Source organism: Leptidea sinapis, chromosome 36, assembly GCF_905404315.1.
Source record: "Leptidea sinapis chromosome 36, ilLepSina1.1, whole genome shotgun sequence".
Lineage (NCBI taxonomy): Eukaryota > Metazoa > Arthropoda > Insecta > Lepidoptera > Pieridae > Leptidea > Leptidea sinapis.
Window position 1 is genome coordinate 8,402,622 of NC_066300.1, and position 17,901 is coordinate 8,420,522.

The 17,901-nt window shown below is 38.4% G+C and overlaps 2 protein-coding genes across 6 annotated transcripts in view; both read right to left on the minus strand.

The window, feature by feature from the left end:
• Positions 1 to 5,042, minus strand: part of LOC126975463 (uncharacterized) — a 258,862-nt gene extending 253,820 nt beyond the window's left edge. The window contains exon 1 of the mRNA XM_050823381.1: positions 4,037 to 5,042. Coding sequence (XP_050679338.1) covers positions 4,051 to 4,971 — 921 coding nt within the window. The 5' untranslated portion in view covers positions 4,972 to 5,042 and the 3' untranslated portion in view covers positions 4,037 to 4,050. The remainder of the gene's footprint in view (positions 1 to 4,036) is intronic.
• The window catches only part of LOC126975438 (furin-like protease 1), a 222,368-nt gene that overhangs the window by 159,001 nt on the left and 45,466 nt on the right, over positions 1 to 17,901 (minus strand). The window lies entirely within an intron of this gene.

Here is a 17,901-nt window from a genome sequence, read left to right on the forward strand (position 1 = left end):
ACATTGTAAAGATCAACAGAAGAGGATATAAGTAGTAGTATACTATGTTTATATCCTCTTAGATCTAGAAGCAGAAAATATCTCGAAATAAAAAAATTTAGGTCGGTGACCCCTGTCAGGAACTGCGAGTTGATGTGGACATTCTGTATGTTGATATTTATTAACTCTCGTGACTTGAAAGCGTTATGTTTTTCTCTTTTTTTTTGTTATGGAATAGGAGGACAAACGAGCGTACGGGTCACCTGGTGTTAAGTGATCACCACCGCCCACATTCTCTTGCAACACCAGAGGAATCACAAGAGCGTTGCCGGCCTTTAAGGAAGGTGTACGCGCTTTTTTTTTAAGGTACCCATGTCGTATCGTCCGGGAAACACCGCACAAGGAAGCTCATTCCACAGAGTTGTAGTACGAGGAAGAAAGCTCCTTGAAAACCGCACTGTGGAGGACCGCCACACATCCCGATGGTGGGGATGATATCCTAACTTGTGGCGTGTCGTGCGAAGGTGGAATTGGTTGGTTCTCTATCTATCTCTCAGTGTAATCTGCATAATTTATTAATATGTAATAATTATTATTTTCAATTTTATTAATGCAATGTGAGGAATAAAATAAAGTAATCGAGACTCGTGGGGCTCAGAGGCGCGGAGAATGAATAAAGTACTATCTTCGCGCTTCAATAAGGTGGAAACCCAAACGCTGGCAGCTATTTCGGTCAACGGACCAGCCTTGCTATCTATGGCGGAAAAACTGCCAGTATTATTGGTACGCTGCCCGTAATGATAGTATTTAATTTAATGTAGTCATAATATTGTACATAACCAAATATAGTTTTAAGATTTGTTTTGTTTGAATAAAATATACCTACGAATAAAATGAGTATCATTAATTTATAAGGAAAAATATTCAAACCAGTGATATTGGTTGCATTTTAATAAATAAATACAATCTATTCGCCACCTTACAGTAACATTCAAATATAAGAGAGTTCGTCCCGGTCGGATATCACTCATTAATAATTTACAAACTATATCTCGGCCAGACTGACAAGCTACACTGCTCGGCCTATAATGAGGCTCACTGCCTCGTTGGATGTTATATTGAAGTGAATACTTCTGTAGCATCGTTGTGATTTGAAAGTCGATGAAACGAAAAAGCGCAACGGTAAATAGAGACAGACGCATAAAATCATAAAATTTAACGTGAAATAAAATGAGATAGGAAGCATTATACAGTGTTTTGGTACCAGGCGATCATGGTTGAAGATGGCGATCATGATTGTCAAATGTATGACGAGAGTATACCTTAATTTATTCTGACGTCATGTGCACGACGTATTTCCACATAGACATCAGGAGAACATAAATATGGTAGCGGTTGAAATCATGTGTTATCCTAGCCAATAAATTAAAGAATTTTATTGAAGTGAAAAATACACACATAATCTTCAAAGGTACATAAAAAGGAGTTAAAACTTTCTCAGCAATATCCCTGTAACTGTCCTCAACAAGTCAGCCAATAAATTAAAGAATTTTATTGAAGTGAAAACTTCTTTAGCATCGTTGATTTGAAAGTCAATGAAATGAAAAAGCGAGAGAGTAAAAAGAGACAGTCACAATTTTATATGTTATGACATAGGAAGCATTATAGTCTTTTGGTACCAGGCTATCATAGTTTAAGAAGAGATTGTCTTATGTATGGTGTGAGTATACCTTAATATATTCTCAGATCATGTACACAACATAGTACAACATAGACACTAGGAGAACATAAATATGGTAGCGGCGATAGTAATGTCTTTCAAGGCGGTTGAAAGCATGTGTTATCCTAGCAACATGTACCAGGACTTCGTGTGCAGCTTAGAGGTATGCACAAAGCAGGTTTCACTTCTGACACGTGTACTTTGTACGCACGCAATTTTTTGGCTCCCCAGTAAATCGTTGTTAATAATTAAAATTCCAAGACTAGCGAAATGTAAATAATGTATAATATTATCTTTACAGAACAGGAAAAGCAATAAACATTAAATAATATCAGGTAGCCTCGAAGTTAATAAACACGTAGAAAATTAATATCTCCCCTGTAGCGTCTGTCTTACATTCTAATTTACAGGTATTCCGCTTATAATAATATTATTAATTTACGAGATTGCCTATGTAAAGAAATATTATATCGTGAAGCTATGCATACCAAGCAGGGACAGTGATTTAGAACATTCTGTCGCTCCTCGGAAAGCGATTATGTCTGGGCCACTTAACCACAGTAGAAATATGTAACAGTATGGAAACTAGCTACAAATTTCGAAATGACACACTCACACAAACATGCGCATCGACGAGGCCCCTAAGCGGTTTTCGCGGTCTTGCAGTAGCGAGTGTCGCGACTCGCGTCCAGACAAATCACTGGTCACGTTGTTATAACACTTTGTTTCCGTGATCTTTTTAAAATACCAGCGTATTGAGTTGTATACGGCGCTGTTTCAACTCGGCTTTTTCAATAACCGGTGCTATCTTTTTTTTAAACTTTCATTGTTATAATATTATTATTATAATTTGGAGGTACTCGAATTATAAGTCCGAGTGGTGTGGGTAATATTTTATAGGTGTGGTTTAATGGTTCTCGAGGATGTTTTTTTATTTATTTATTGGGTGTTGAAACCAATACCTAGTGGTGTCAAATTGAATATTCAAGATTGTGGCTGCAAAAAATTATGGGTGTCGTTTTTCTTTTCAAAAATCTTTTGCTTTTTATAACGTAACGGACGTTTGCCGGCTACAACTCTCCACAACGCCCAAAAGGAACCAGTCAAATTGAAAGCCCTCTTCCTTTTTTGATGTCTGTTAAAAAAATAACTTACCAACCCTATTGCTTCAATGGAATGTAAGCACGTGTTGGTAAGTATTTTATCAACTATGTAGTTTCCATACTGTTTCATATTTCTACTGTGACTTAACATACGAGCTACACAGACGTGTTAATCCTACAGATTATCTATAAAATGTCACTATTTCTAATAACTAGCACATAAATTGAAGTAGTTATTACACTGTCTATTGCTGGCAAGTGTAAACTCATTTCAACAATGTTAACGGAATTAAATTATTTGTACAGAAAAATGTTATATTTTAAATCACGAAAAACATTTTGTATAAAGCATGTTATTTACAATCAAATTAGGTACATCAATAAAAGTTATAGCGAAAATTTATACTGAGGCAGTTTTTAATTGTTTTCAAGCAAAATTGATAAAACTCCTTTAATATGTGAACGCACATTGATTGCAGCACCTTACTAACTAATGTGTACAACAACTGTACAAAACTTTTACGTCCGATCCGAATCCGAGCCGTGAAAATACGCTCGGGGGTAGTCGTAGAACTATTTCTAACGGTCGACGGAATGAAATCGGATGACGGAAGCCGGATCTAGTGTGTAAACTACCATAGAAGTAGTTCTACGACTATTTCGGTATTTTCACCGGTACGGATCGGATTCGGATCAGACGTAGTGTGAAAGCGCTCTTAGTGTGACGAAAGCAAAGAAATCGAAATAAGAATGTACTTTAAGAAGTAACCGTGTTAAGCACGTCACCTCACAGGTGACTTATACGCAGCAAATGAGTAGTGATTTAGTATTGATCGTAACGGCGGTCGTAAAACAACGCGTAAAACGACGAATTCAGTATATTTTACTTTTTCTAACGGGTTTCCACCTCTTCAACAACCTGCAACTATCAAATCAAAAATTACTATAAGAACTATTCCGTTGAAACTTAGTAAGAAGATGTATTCTGTGAACTACATTAAGATTTTCACACAAAAATAGAAAAAAAAAACAATAAATTTTGGGGTTCCCCATACTTAGAACTGATACTCAATAATTTTTTTTTCATCAAACCCATACGCACACTAAAAATGATATTGAGGTTTCAAATATATTTTTTTCTAAACTGAAATGTATGTGCATTCTCTTGGGAATGATAAAACTAAAAATTTTTTTTTTTTTTTGGGATAGGAGGACAAACGAGCGTACGGGTCACCTGGTGTTAAGTGATCACCGCCGCCCACATTCTCCTGCAACACCAGAGGAATCACAAGAGCGTTGCCGGCCTTTAAGGAAGGTGTACGCGCTTTTCTTGAAGGTACCCATGTCGTATCGTCCCGGAAACACCGCACAAGGAAGCTCATTCCACAGCTTCGTGGTACGAGGAAGAACGCTCCTTGAAAACCGCACTGTGGAGGACCGCCACACATCCAGATGGTGGGGATGATATCGTAACTTGTGGCATGTCGTGCGAAGGTGAAATTCGGCGGCAGGAATCAGGTTGAACAGCTCTTCGGAACACTCCCCGTGATAAATGCGGTAGAAGACACACAATGAAGCGACGTCTCTACGCAACGCCAAGTGATCCAGCCGTTCACAGAGTACTGGGTCCCCGACAATTCGAGCTGCTCTGCGTTGCACGCGGTCAAATGGATCGAGCTGATACTGGGGTGCGCCAGACCAGAGATGACAGCAATACTCCATGTGAGGCCGGACCTGCGCTTTGTAGAGCGCTAGAATGTGGGCCGGCTTGAAGTATTGCCGTGCTCTATTTATGACGCCCAGTTTCTTTGAAGCCAGTTTGGCTTTGCCCTCCAGATGGCCACGGAATTGGCAATTGCTCGAGATTTCGAGACCCAGTATTCCGATACTAGGCGAGGCTTTAAGGGAAGTGTTCTCGAAGAGCGGTGATACGGCAAATGGGGTTTTTTTAGTGGTAAACGCGCAAACTTGAGTCTGCTGGGGGTTAAATTGGACAAGGTTCAACTTACCCCATTCCGCGACCTTCTCGAGAGAGGATTCGATAGAAGACACAAGTTTCACCCGGCACTGGTCGACGTTTTCCCGAGAGACCTGCATGGCCCGTGTATACGGCATCACCAGTGCTGTCGTCTGCATAGCAATGCATGTTGGCGGTGTCCAACATATCATTGATATGCAGAAGAAACAGCGTGGGAGATAGCACACAGCCTTGGGGCACTCCAGCGTTCACGGGCTTGGGATTCGAGCAATAACCGTCGATAACGACCTGTATGCTGCGCCCAGTGAGGAAGCTGGAGGTCCACTTGCATAAGCTCTCGGGAAGCCCAAATGATGGAAGTTTTGCGAGGAGCGCCTTGTGCCATACACGATCAAAGGCCTTCGCTATATCCAGACCAACTGCCAGGCCTTCCCCCTTGCTTTCAATAGCCGCCGCCCATCTGTGTGTTAGGTATACCAGAAGATCGCCAGTCGACCGACCATGGCGAAAGCCGTACTGCCGGTCGTTGATCAACTGGTAACCCTCAAGGTATACCAAGAGCTGGCGGTTAATTATGCTCTCCATAATTTTGGAGAGTAGGGAGGTAATAGCAATAGGCCTGTAGTTTGCCGGATCCGAACTGTCTCCTTTTTTTGGGATCGGATGGACAAGGGCTGACTTCCATGAATCAGGGACTACGCCTTTTGAATAAGAGTGCCGGAATAAACGCGTTAGCACCGGCGTCAACTCAGGGGCACACGTTCTAAGCACGATTGGAGAAATGCCATCCGGCCCGCTCGACTTCCTGACGTCCAACGAAAACAGAGCTCGCCTAACAGTTTTCTGTCGGAACTGTACTTCAGGCATGGAGCTCTGACACCGCGGGATGGTCGGCGGTGTTTTTCCGTTGTCGTCAAGAGTCGAGTTGGAGGAAAAAAGAGTGCACAGGAGATCGGCTTTCTCTTTTGCCGTATGGGCCAGGGTGTCATTCCTCATGTGCAACGGCGGCATGGACGGCTGGTTGAAGTTACCAAGAGCAGCTTTCGACAACGACCAGAACTTGCGTGTTCCGGTCGGGTAACTGGAAAGCTGCTCGCCAATTTTGACGACGTGCTTCGATTTCGCACGGGCGATTTGCCGCTTAAAAAATCTGGAGGCACGGTTATATTTCCTCTTCACAACTTTGCAGTTCGGATCCTTTGAGCCCAGCGCCGCAACCCAAGTTCGATACGCCTGTTTTTTGCAGTCAGATGCTGCTTTAACTGACGCATCGAACCAGGGCTGTGATCTGCCACCAATCGGTACTACAGAGCTTGGTATAAAAATATCCATGCCCTGCAGTATCACATCGGCTACTGCAACGGCGCAGGCACTAGGATCATCCGAAAGGAAACAAACCCTGCCCCAAGGGTAGGATGCAAAAAAGGAACGCATCCTATCCCAATCTGCTGACTTGTAGTGCCAAACGCGGCGGGTCGCTGGTGGTCTGCGACGTTGGCGTCGGATAGGCACTACACTCCTGACCAGGCAATGGTCGGACGTTCCGAGAGGGGCGTCGACAGAGACCTGGTAACCATCGGGATGTGTAGTCAGCAGAAGATCTAATAAGGACGGCATGTGGCTATCCACATCCGGGAGCCGCGTCGGCGACTCAACCAATTGGGACAGACCATACGCCAATGCAAAATTATGCACAGATCGCCCTGCGTAGTCTGTGGTACGTGATCCAAGCCATTCGGCATTGTGCCCGTTGAAATCACCCAAGACTACGATTTCAGCGGAGGGGATCTGAGCAAGCACGTCATCAAATGCCGCTTGAACGCAGCCCATGAGGTGATCCGTTTCTGCGTTACCACTATGGGACCTGTAGACACACGCATAGATGCGGACGCGGTCCTCTAAATCTACGCGGAGCCAGAGAGTAGACAGGCCCCTACCCTCAAAATTGCCGAGACGGCGACAGCAGATATCCTCCCTAACGTACACACATACCCCGGCATGAGGCATGAAATTATGCTCAATTTTGTACCCGGGGTACGTTAAATATGACGTATCGCTAGGTCGAGATATCTGCGTCTCCGTAAGGAAACACAAGGCCGGCTGCGCCGTCTCAAGGTGGTGGTGGACGGCGTTAAAGTTGGAGTGAATTCCCCGGATGTTACAAAAGTCCACATTAAGCGTGGAGCGGGGTGCCGTGGTGTTGCTGCCCTGTTTGTCCTGTGACATACGCGGTACTGTGCCCTCCCTAGAATACGAGGGGCAGCCCGAGCGCGAATGCTCGGGGAGGGATTCTCCGGCTCTACAAGAGCCGGTACCCTCCTGGGGTAATTTATTTTTTAGGACCGCTCTCATATTTTGTTGGGGGGGGGGGGGAAGGACGGGGGGGAATGGCCTCCGGTCCTCGACACTAACCTATGCGAAACATAGCGGCACTAGGCCGCTACTTCACGCCGGTATTCTGTGCGAGTGTGGTAAGTAACCCGGACGAGTCTGGCCCGATTGTGCTGACGTCATAAGACAGCAGCGTGACTCTCCCACTTTCAAAAAGCCCGTAGTCGCCTCTTACGACACCCTTGGACCTGGGACTACCCTATTCTTTTTACGCCCCGAGGCAGCACAGGGCAATATATTATGATGTACATTACCACGCGAACTTCCACCGAGAATTGGTCTGAACGAGATCTAGTAAGATGTTTTTTTTAATAGGCACGTCATAAACCTTCTTGTTGCTACGGAAACCTTCATGGGCGAGTCCGACGCGTACTTGGCCGTTTTTTTAGATAAAATATAAGGCGGTTTGTTTTAACTTTAAGATTCTTAATTTATACTGCCGTCTTACAATATATGTATTAGATTGTCGTGATTTTGCACACCTTTACTGCATTGGTCCTTCCATATCCGGTGGTTTATAAACTGATATAGGTATATACAGGCTGTCCCAAAGTTATGGGACATGAAGGGAAAGTACCTTAAATATCGAAGATATGCTATTTTACTGAAAGAAGACTTTATGTTATTTTTATAAGTTAGTACTTCTGCATTCAAAGATTTTCTCAAAATTACTTGCCTCGTCTGGGAATCGAACCGACTGAAATGTAAAAAAAAACACCCCTACTTTTTTAATGCCAATCGAAATAATGGCCAAAAACTAATAACTCTTCTTTAGTAACATAGTTTTTGGCCATTCTTTTAAAGGGAGGCAAGTAATTTTGAGAAAATCTTTGAATGCAAAAGTACTAACTTATAAAAATAACATAAAGTCTTCTTTCAGTAAAATAGCATATCTTCGATATTTAAGGTACTTTCCCTTCATGTCCCATAACTTTGGGACAGCCTGTATATAGGTGACAGACGTGCCGCAATCAATTTGAACTCTAACATTTCTATAACCGTTTTATTGAGATATCTATTGGCCAGAAAGTTTATTTTAAAAAAGTTAAGGAATAATGGATTTTCCATACCAAATTGAAGAAATCCTTGATCGATCAATTGTCCATACCTCCTTTCCAAAGTTAGTTTATATGTATCATACCAGTATCAATAACTCTCAGAAAAGAAACCTTCTCAGTGTCCCGCGTAGCCGTCCCAATTACAGATCTAATGTATTTGTCTACCGCACTTCAAATGCTTTCAATAAATTAAGCTCTTGGATAATATTGACCTATTCTGCTCTGACGTGCAATCAGCTAAAATGATTTTGCCTAATTGTAATTTAGGGCTAAATCCCATATACGAATGTATTTTATATAATCTAGTTTTATAAGTTTTTAATCTTGCAAATGTTATACCAAGATTATGGGTACCACAACGGCACCTATTTCTGCCGTAAAGCAGTAATGTGTAAGCATTGTCGTGTTTCGGTCTGAAGGATGCCGTAGCTATTGAAATTACTGGGCAATTGAGACTTAACATTTTTTGTCTCGAGGTGACGAGCGCTATTGTATTTCCGCTCAGAGATTTTGTGTTTTTTCAAGAATCCAGAGCGGCATTGCATTGTAATTTGCAGGGCGAATCAAATACCATCAACTGATCGTCCTGCTCGTCTCGCCCCTTAAAAAAAGCCTAGACTTAAGTGTGAAACATTGTAATTTTTAGTTGATTTTCTACTTGTGGAGGTTCATAAATGGCCTACTTATTAACATTTACATTTAACTCTGTATAATGGCTGTTAGCCCCAAATATAAATAAATAATCTGCCTTCGAACACTGTAGTAAGTTTAATGAAGGGATAACGACCATTGATTTGATGCGGAACTCATAAATGGCCTACTTATTAAAATTTACATTTAACTCTGTATTATGGCTATCAGCCCCAAATATAAATAAATAATCTGCCTTCGAACACTGTAGTAAGTTTAATGAAGGGATAACGACCATTGTTTTGATGCGGAACTCATAAATGGCCTACTTATTAAAATTTACATTTAACTCTGTATTATGGCTATCAGCCCCAAATATAAATAAATAATCTGCCTTCAAACACCAGTAATAAGTTTAATGAAGAGATAACGACCATTGTTTTGATGCGGAACTTGGTTGCGCCCTCAGACCCTCTGTTGGTCCTATCTCTGTGGTGAACTGTGAGTAGGTAACAGATCCTAGTTAGCCGGCCAATCTTCGCCTAGAAGTGTTAATGATTCCTGGGAGTTTTCAAACAAAGAAGCCACACCCACTAAAAGTATCCTGTTACATATAACATGTTATGTTAATGTACTCTCTGTAAATGTAGATTAATCCTTGTAAGCTATCTTAACAATGGACTAATTATTTTAAAGGTTTATTGTGTAGTACATTCAAAATAATTGAATAAATTGTTTAAATATTTTGTGCCTCAACGTCCAATATTGAACACAAAAGCTCTTGTCCCAGTTGCGATATAAAATTCAAAGGCCCAGAGGTTTACGTGAAAGGAATCGATCAGGCGCTTGGTGTTTTATAGCAGCCATTGAAAACGTTTGAATAAGGCGTAGAGATATTTCAAACTATAAAATGGAACCATTACTGCTAATATCGAGGCATAAAGTTCTAGGTATGACATACATACTTTACTGATTAATGAAATAAAATATATAAAACATAACATGTGGAAGATGAAGCAGGCACCACACCCGTTCACCACGGAGTTTCTGTTTTGGGTGCTGGAGGTATTTTGGTATATTAGGTCTTCTAGAAGTTTGTCGCGTCAACATCTCCTGAGGTTGCTTCGTGTAGAGGTGAAATACGTGTCGAAATGGTTTAAGTAGAATTTTTCCTTGCTGACTAACTCGGTCGTTGGGTTAAGGATTCAGCGGAGGATGACGTGTATAACACCTAACTCACTCACTAACTAACGTTTATTCGTCGCTTTTTAAGGTCGGCAGCACGGACTCCGTGTCACAGTCTTGCACCAAAACAAGCCGATTAACGTGTAAATACATAGCCCCACGCACACACTTACACTATTACAGGCCGATAGCCGATAGGCGGCCATTATGAGAATTGTCCATCGTCTGTCAGATCAGTTTGCGTCTCAATATGATATTTTAAAAATGCCGTCGTGCGTTGTGGAAAAGTGTAAAAACGATACTATATAAGTATTTGTGGCTATATATGAATATTTAAGGGAGAAACATTTGTGTAACTAGTACCCGCGTAACCGTACACACACTAGCATAACGGTGCTTCACTTGCTAATATCACGGCGCGGAGTCCTTTCTTTTCTCGTCCGTTGGTCGGCAGCACTCGTGTGATTAATCTGGTGTTACAAAAGAGAATACATTCTTACAATATATTCTTGATAACTTTGTGTATATACGCACATAAGTGAATTTGCTAGATACTGTCATGATCATAATGTTAACACCAGGAACAGACATAAACTTATGATGCCCACTACTCGACTAAGTCGAGTTAGTAAATCTTTTGTGGGGCGATGTATATGATTTTACAACAAGATCCCAGTAAATATTCAAAATGTATATATAGGATATTAAAAAGAATTGTTAAAAAACGTTTGTGTGGTAACTATAACATAAGTAACTTTCTTAATGATAACACAGATTGGGAATTGAGTGACCGCCCTCAGACTATTAAATAATAAGTTAAATTGTACGATATTACTTTGAAACCCTATTTTTTATGAAAAAAAAAAGAAGTCCGCTGAGTTCGTTGCGTCCTTTCTTCTCAAGTCGGAGCCATACTTTTTGGAATGGGTGGTAGTTTTTGACTTTCGATAAGTGATATTATCACACATAACACATTCCGACGGGTGAGTCGTGCCTCCTCCTCTAAAAAAAACATACAAAGAACGACAGCGAACGAAAACCAGATAAGGGTCTTCCTTCCATTTCAATCGACTCACCCACATACTTGTGTTACAAATATTAAAACGACGACGTTTTACTGGATCGACCCCAAAACTTGCTTTCTTTCATCGTCGTCCGTTACATTGAGTTCTTTCCTTTTGAGATTATGGGTACCACAACGAAGCCTATTTCTGCCGTGAAGCAGTAAAGTGCAACATCCTGTGCAAACCTCCCTCTGGTAAAAAAAACCGTGTGTGTCGTGGGACGCCGGATAGGAACAAAGTTCCGTATTAGTAATAAATTATAGTTAAAAAAAACTAAAAAGCACGCTTTATATAAAATTCAACTAAAAATAGAAAATAAATTTAAATTGAAAATAGTGGAAAAAAAATATATTTTATTGTAAAAAAGCGTGGGGTGCTTTAATTTTATATAAAGCGTGTTTTTTTGTTTTTTTTTAACTATTATTTATTTTTCATTTTTTAGTCAAATTAGTGTAATGTCATCGGTCTACAAAGTTTGAACGAAATCTAGCCGTTTAAAGTGGGTCAAAATCGCGCCCAAAGAAGTCGGTTACAAACATACAAACATACAGGTGAAACTAATATGAATCGTATAAAAATATTAAGGAAAGTGTGTGTATACTTATGTATGCACGCAAGAAGTTATACTTCTTTGGCGTAACAAAACATATCCTTAAAATTATTTATTCGTCGTGCTATTCTACTATTGTAGAATGAACAATATTGTAAAAATCGTGACTTTAACGAATACGGCTGTATTGGCTTGAAATCTTTACCTGTCCTAATAATGGACGACGAAACTAAAAAAAAATAATGAATGTCGCAAACTTTTATTTTTAAATGTCGTTGTGCGCGCGCGTGGTCAAAGAAGTTTATCTCTAATAATATCAAAAAGGTACTGTAAACGTCATAATGTTTTGCTTTTATGTCAGTGTAATTTTGCTGTTATAAACCTATTTTAATATTAGTTGTATTTTGGTTTGGTTTGGCCTTGTTTCTAATGCTCTAAGTAAATAAAATAAACAATCAAAGTAATTTAGGAATGTGTCAAATTTCAATAATGGTTACTTGTCAATTATTTATATATACCTAAATAAAAAGTGTCGTTACAACTTTTGGTCTTAATTTTTTCCGTCGAGCAACGCAACGATAAGGAACTTCGTTCCAAAAATCAGTTAATTGATGTAACAATGTTAATCGTTTCAGCTTTTAACGCTACTTCTGTTTCCAAACTTTTAGTAATGTTAAATCTCATTTGCCCAGTAATTTCACTACCTACAATGAAAATAGTGCAGTTAATAAGTTGGTCTGAACATCGAAGCTCGACCAGCGTTTCCCATTACCAACGAATAATAAAATTCGCTCAATACCGCATCGTAGTTTTTCGTAAATAAAGCCTTACAATTGAATGAAACAGTTGAAGTAACGCTCTTCGATAATATTAACAATTGAATTAAAACTTTTTGAGTCATAACTCACAATTATTTCAACGAAATTGCTCGTTTTCAGTTCATTAAAATTTAATTTTCGTTTATAAATGCAATAATCGTTGAATGGAGTTTATTGTCTTTCTGGTATTATATTACCGTGCCGCACTGTACGCTGATGTTTATTTAAAATTTATTTATATTTATCAAGCAACACCACATAATAAACTGATTAATTTAATATTATTACACATTCTTATACAGACCAGTGGGAGGCTCCTTTGCCCAGGAGGTCGGCTAGATTATGGGTACCACGACGGCGGCTATTTCTGCCGTGAAGCAGTACCTAATGTGAAAGCAATATTGTGTTTTGGACTGAAGGGCGCCGTAACTAGTGAAATTACTGGGCAAATGAGACTTAACGTCTTATGTCTCAAGGTGACGAGCGCAGTTGTAGTGCCGCTCAGAATTTTTGGGCTTTTCAAGAATCCTGAGCGGGGCAATGCATTGTAATGGGTAGGACGTATCCATTACCACCTATTCCTAATATACCTACTAAATAAAATATTTTTGATTGATTGATTGATCAATGATTGATAACTTACATATCATTGAGTTAATTTACTCCTGTCGCTCTGGCTGATCTTTGGTCGACTCGAGATAACTTTACCCGAAAGAGCGTTACCATAGTCAAGCGTGATAGCGCAGTACCATTCAATGTTAATGAAATGCTCAGCGCGCCCGAAGTGGTAACTTACATATATATTTGATAATATACAGTAGATGGATTATTACATGGAAATATTAAAATATAAGCTCCTTGAAATCCAGGGCATGATATTAAATGATGTACTTATAAAAAATAATTTATATTAATACCAAATTATTAACGACATTTAAATAAGGTTGCGATTTTGCATGTAATGATAAACTCACTCAAAGCTTACTGATGTACTGAAGAGTAATGTTAACTGAACAGGTTACCTGTAACAAATAAAATATAATAGAGTATAACATATTATGTGTAAGTTCTGGCAAACATGTGAATATACAAATAAAAATATATGTTAATCGGATCGTTATCAAACTTCAAGGTGAAGGAGAGATTATCGTCGACTGTGCAAATACGAATCCTCAAGTTCTTTGGGCAAGTTACACGAAACCAAAACTCCATTGAACGACTCGTCGTCCAAAGACGAGTGGAAGGCAAGCGGTCACGAGGTCGGGCAACTACGCGTTGGACAGACCTGATAAAGGCTGCGACAGAAACCACTATAGTCCAATGTTCCCGTGACGCTGTAGACCGTGGCAAGTGGCATTGCGAGGGCTGCATTATCCACCATAGATACGTCTTGTGTGATACCTACAATCTCATAATGTGACTACGACCACTCTGTCTTAGTGAACGACTAAGGAGGATCAAACTTCAAATAATCACCAGCTGGATTCATCTAAACCGGTCGAGCTATTTAGCATTCTTAAACATAAGACAACATACACGCACACGATATCTTAATAATATACATAAATCCTACTAAACTAATGCCGATAATAAACTAATAATCTAAACTAATCCTACTAAAATAATAACGGATTTTAATGTGGATTACTTCATGGAGTGCATTTAAGTCCAACTTGAGAGATAGGATAATTTTTATTTCGATTTAGGACCGATAATTAATTTTATTTCCAACATTTATTTGTATGGACATATTTGCTATGAGAGAATTTATTGACGCTCGGTTTGACAGTTCTGCTGTGAAACAATTTCATTATATCAACAGGGTGCATATTTATCGAAACAATTCTTGACGTTATGAAATATTATTGACAATTTCACAAAAAAACAGAATTTTATTTATCATGTACAGAACAACGTCTGTCTTTTCAGCTGGTAATAATAATATATAAACACAGTCTTAATCTCAGTTGTCAATTAGTATTACCTCCATAAATTTGTAAAGTCAATCTGTGATGACGTCCTTAATATCCCTCCCTTTTCGATTTCATTTTAATTAGAACGAATAATAGTCCACCTCTCCATTTTCAACATTCACGAACAGATTGAAATAGAATTCGTACAATTGAGATTTGTGCCAGTGTGTAGTATCGGGGCCAGTTTAAAGTTTGAGGCACGTGCTTTGGTTTCAGCTCCCAACTACTTCACGATAACGGGCTCTGTGCGGTCTACGATCCACAAGGATCGAGCTCTCGAGAACAACTACTATAAACCAGTTTTGAACTTTGTTCGTTAATCTAGGAAAACTGGATTAGCAGGATCAGGGAACATTTATCATACTGGCTTTTACAATAACATTAAGAACTGAGCTTGCGTTTTTTAAGAGGCTGCTAGAAGTGTGGTTGTTTTTTTTTTTGGATTTCCTTCGCAATCCATCAAGACAGTTTTTGTAAAAGCTCTAGACTTTAAAATATGTGGAACTTTATAAATAATTGATTAGTTCGTACGTTCAAGGTCGGACAGCAAGTAATGGGGTCATTGTCCTGTGAAGTTATATTTTATGAATACAAACTTTTATTCTGGAATCATTTAATTTAATTTTAATACTTTCAACCAAACACAGCAATAATCAATATTGATACCTGCATTAATATGAATACATCGTTAATGTTCCAACAAAGTCAAATTTGTACTTCAAGTGTAAACTTAATTGTCCTCGTAAGCGGTAGGCAATATTAAAACCGGTTTCAACTGGTTTAATGTTACTTGCAAGAATGCTCGAGTAGATTTCGGGATTGAGTTAGTTGTATTCCGATAAGCTGTGTGAGAATTGTAAAAACTAACAATTGTAAATAAAAATATAAACTTTTTTTAGAATAATAATTTTATCGTTTGTTGCAAACAATTCTTATTTTGTTGCTTACATGCAAATAGCCGAGTATCCAACAGATTCGCATAATATTAAAGGAAAATATAAAAAAAAATAGGAAAATAGAGGCATTAGAAGTACTAAAATCTAAGTTTTTTGCAATTATGTTGTCTGTTAAGTATTCATTGATAATTACTTAATTGTCTGGTTTCTCTTTTCTCTTCTTAGTAGGTGGATATGTATATATACATGTGGATAAAACAATGCAGCCTATTAAGAAAATATAAAAATGAGGGCGATGACTGTTTCTGTTTTAGGAATACACGATCTGTAGCGTTGAGCAGTGTGATATTTGATTTAATTTAAGTTAATAGCTATGGAAGGATCACCTTATTATATAGAATACATAATTGAATATATCCTTTCAAAAATGCCCTCATTATTTATTACATTTCTTTAAATGAAAACACTTTTTTCAAAGGTTTAAAACGCGTGTAATTGTAACTGTGTTTTTACATAAGTTTTTGCGTAAAAGTTACATTTTACTTATTATTTTAGCTAACGGGATCCCCCTTAAACGTGCTCTGATGAAAAGGTCACGAAACGTCGGGTTAGTAAAATCTAACGCAAAAATACGGTTCCAATTACACGCGTTTTAATTATTTAAAAAAAGTTTTATTTCATTATATTACTTGTTTTGTGGTCTGTTGGAACGTCTGGTTGTTAAATTTATCTTTTTTGATTATATTATTAAAAAATTACAGCATGTTTAAAAATAGAATTTCCCCAAAAAATAAAGCTCGAAAGTAGTAATGTCTACTTTCTTAGAAAGGTTACACACAACATTTTTTACCGCTATACTAAAAGACAACGCAATATTTAAAGAAAAAAATAGTTAAGGTAACATTAAACTGTCTTATATATCAATAATTACAATTGTAATTATTATGACGGGTACTCACGATCTATACTTTATTCATTTGATGCCGATATTTCGATCAAATTGCATGAATGGTGGTCGCGGCGGAACTGCGGAGGCGGCGAGAAACTCTTGACACATTGACACTTGACACTAATAGTACATCAATCTGTCCACGTGGCGCCTTATTCGTATTGGTCTTTCATTCTCTAATTCATGTGACAATGATTAATTATATACAGATGCAAACAATGTCAATGTGAATGAATATGCGCGTGAATGACGGGTGCTGTCATCAAAACCAAAAAAAGTATGGTAGGTGAAAAAATAGACTCTCTTTGTGAAAATACTTGTTTGATGTCTTCATTATAACAATTTCTTTTTAATTCAAAAGAACTGAGTCATACTCTTTCTATCTAAAGAATGCATTCTTTTTATCAAAAGAAAAAATATATGTGTGTGTGCAACAAACACACTGAAAAAATGAAACAACTGATAAGTCATGTGCGATTTTGAATGTGACGTTAAGGCTTAGCTTGCACATAATACGGTTCGGGAAAACTGTAGCCGGTAGCCGATTGCACAAAGTGGCTGTGCGAGGCAAGAATGTCCGGTGGTAGAATAAATAATTTAATTGTTTAAATAATGCTTCAAGATATTTAAAGAGTTCTAAGTGATAGTCTTCTGGTCTCCTTTAGTACATTGTTATGTGTTTGGTCTACAAGGTTAGTAAAACACATATATAATTCCTTAAATTCCATAATTACGCGATGCATCAGTCTGTAAAACACTTCTTACTGGGTTACCTCAGTGTAATAAAGTGGGTGGTGCCTTTGCAATGGATGCCGGCTAGATTATAGGTATCACGACGGTGCCTATTTCTGCCGTGAAGCAGTAATGTGTAAGCATTATTGTGTTTCGGTCTGAAGGGCGCCGTAGCTAGTGAAATTACTGGGCAAATGAGCCTTAACATCATATGTCTCAAGGTGACGAGCGCAATTGTAGTGATGCTCAGAATTTGTTGGCTTTTCAAAAATCCTGATAAATAGCACTATATTTTATTGGGCAGGGCGTATCAATTACCATCAACTGAGCGTCTTGCTCGTCTCGACCGTTAATGGCCTAAAAAACTGCAACAATTTGATATACATTTCGTAAAAATATAATAAGTTATGTGCAGGAATAAGGCAAACTAATACCTCTTCAATCTTTTTTGTATGTATAATAATTATACTCTTGTCTTAAGTTAAGTCTTATTGCCAATCTTGAACAAGATAAAACACAATCGATATTGTTACCAAATAATTTTGTATATCACAGTTCTTCGATGGTTTCCTTTAATATGTAAATGTACAAAACAAATGTGTTACGAAATTTAAAAGAATTGTTAAAAAACGTTTGTGTGGGAAAGGTTATTATAGCATAAACGATTTTCTTAATGACACCACGGACTGGGATTAAAGCGAACACCCTCGGGCTCTTTAATTATAAATGTTTATTGTGTGTACATTGTAATCCATATTTTATATAAAAAAAAAGCCCGCTGAGTTTCTTGCGCCCATTCTTCTCAGGTCTGAGGCAGTCTCTTTTGAATGGGTGGTAGATTTTGACGTTCAATAAGTGATTATAAATCCTATTTT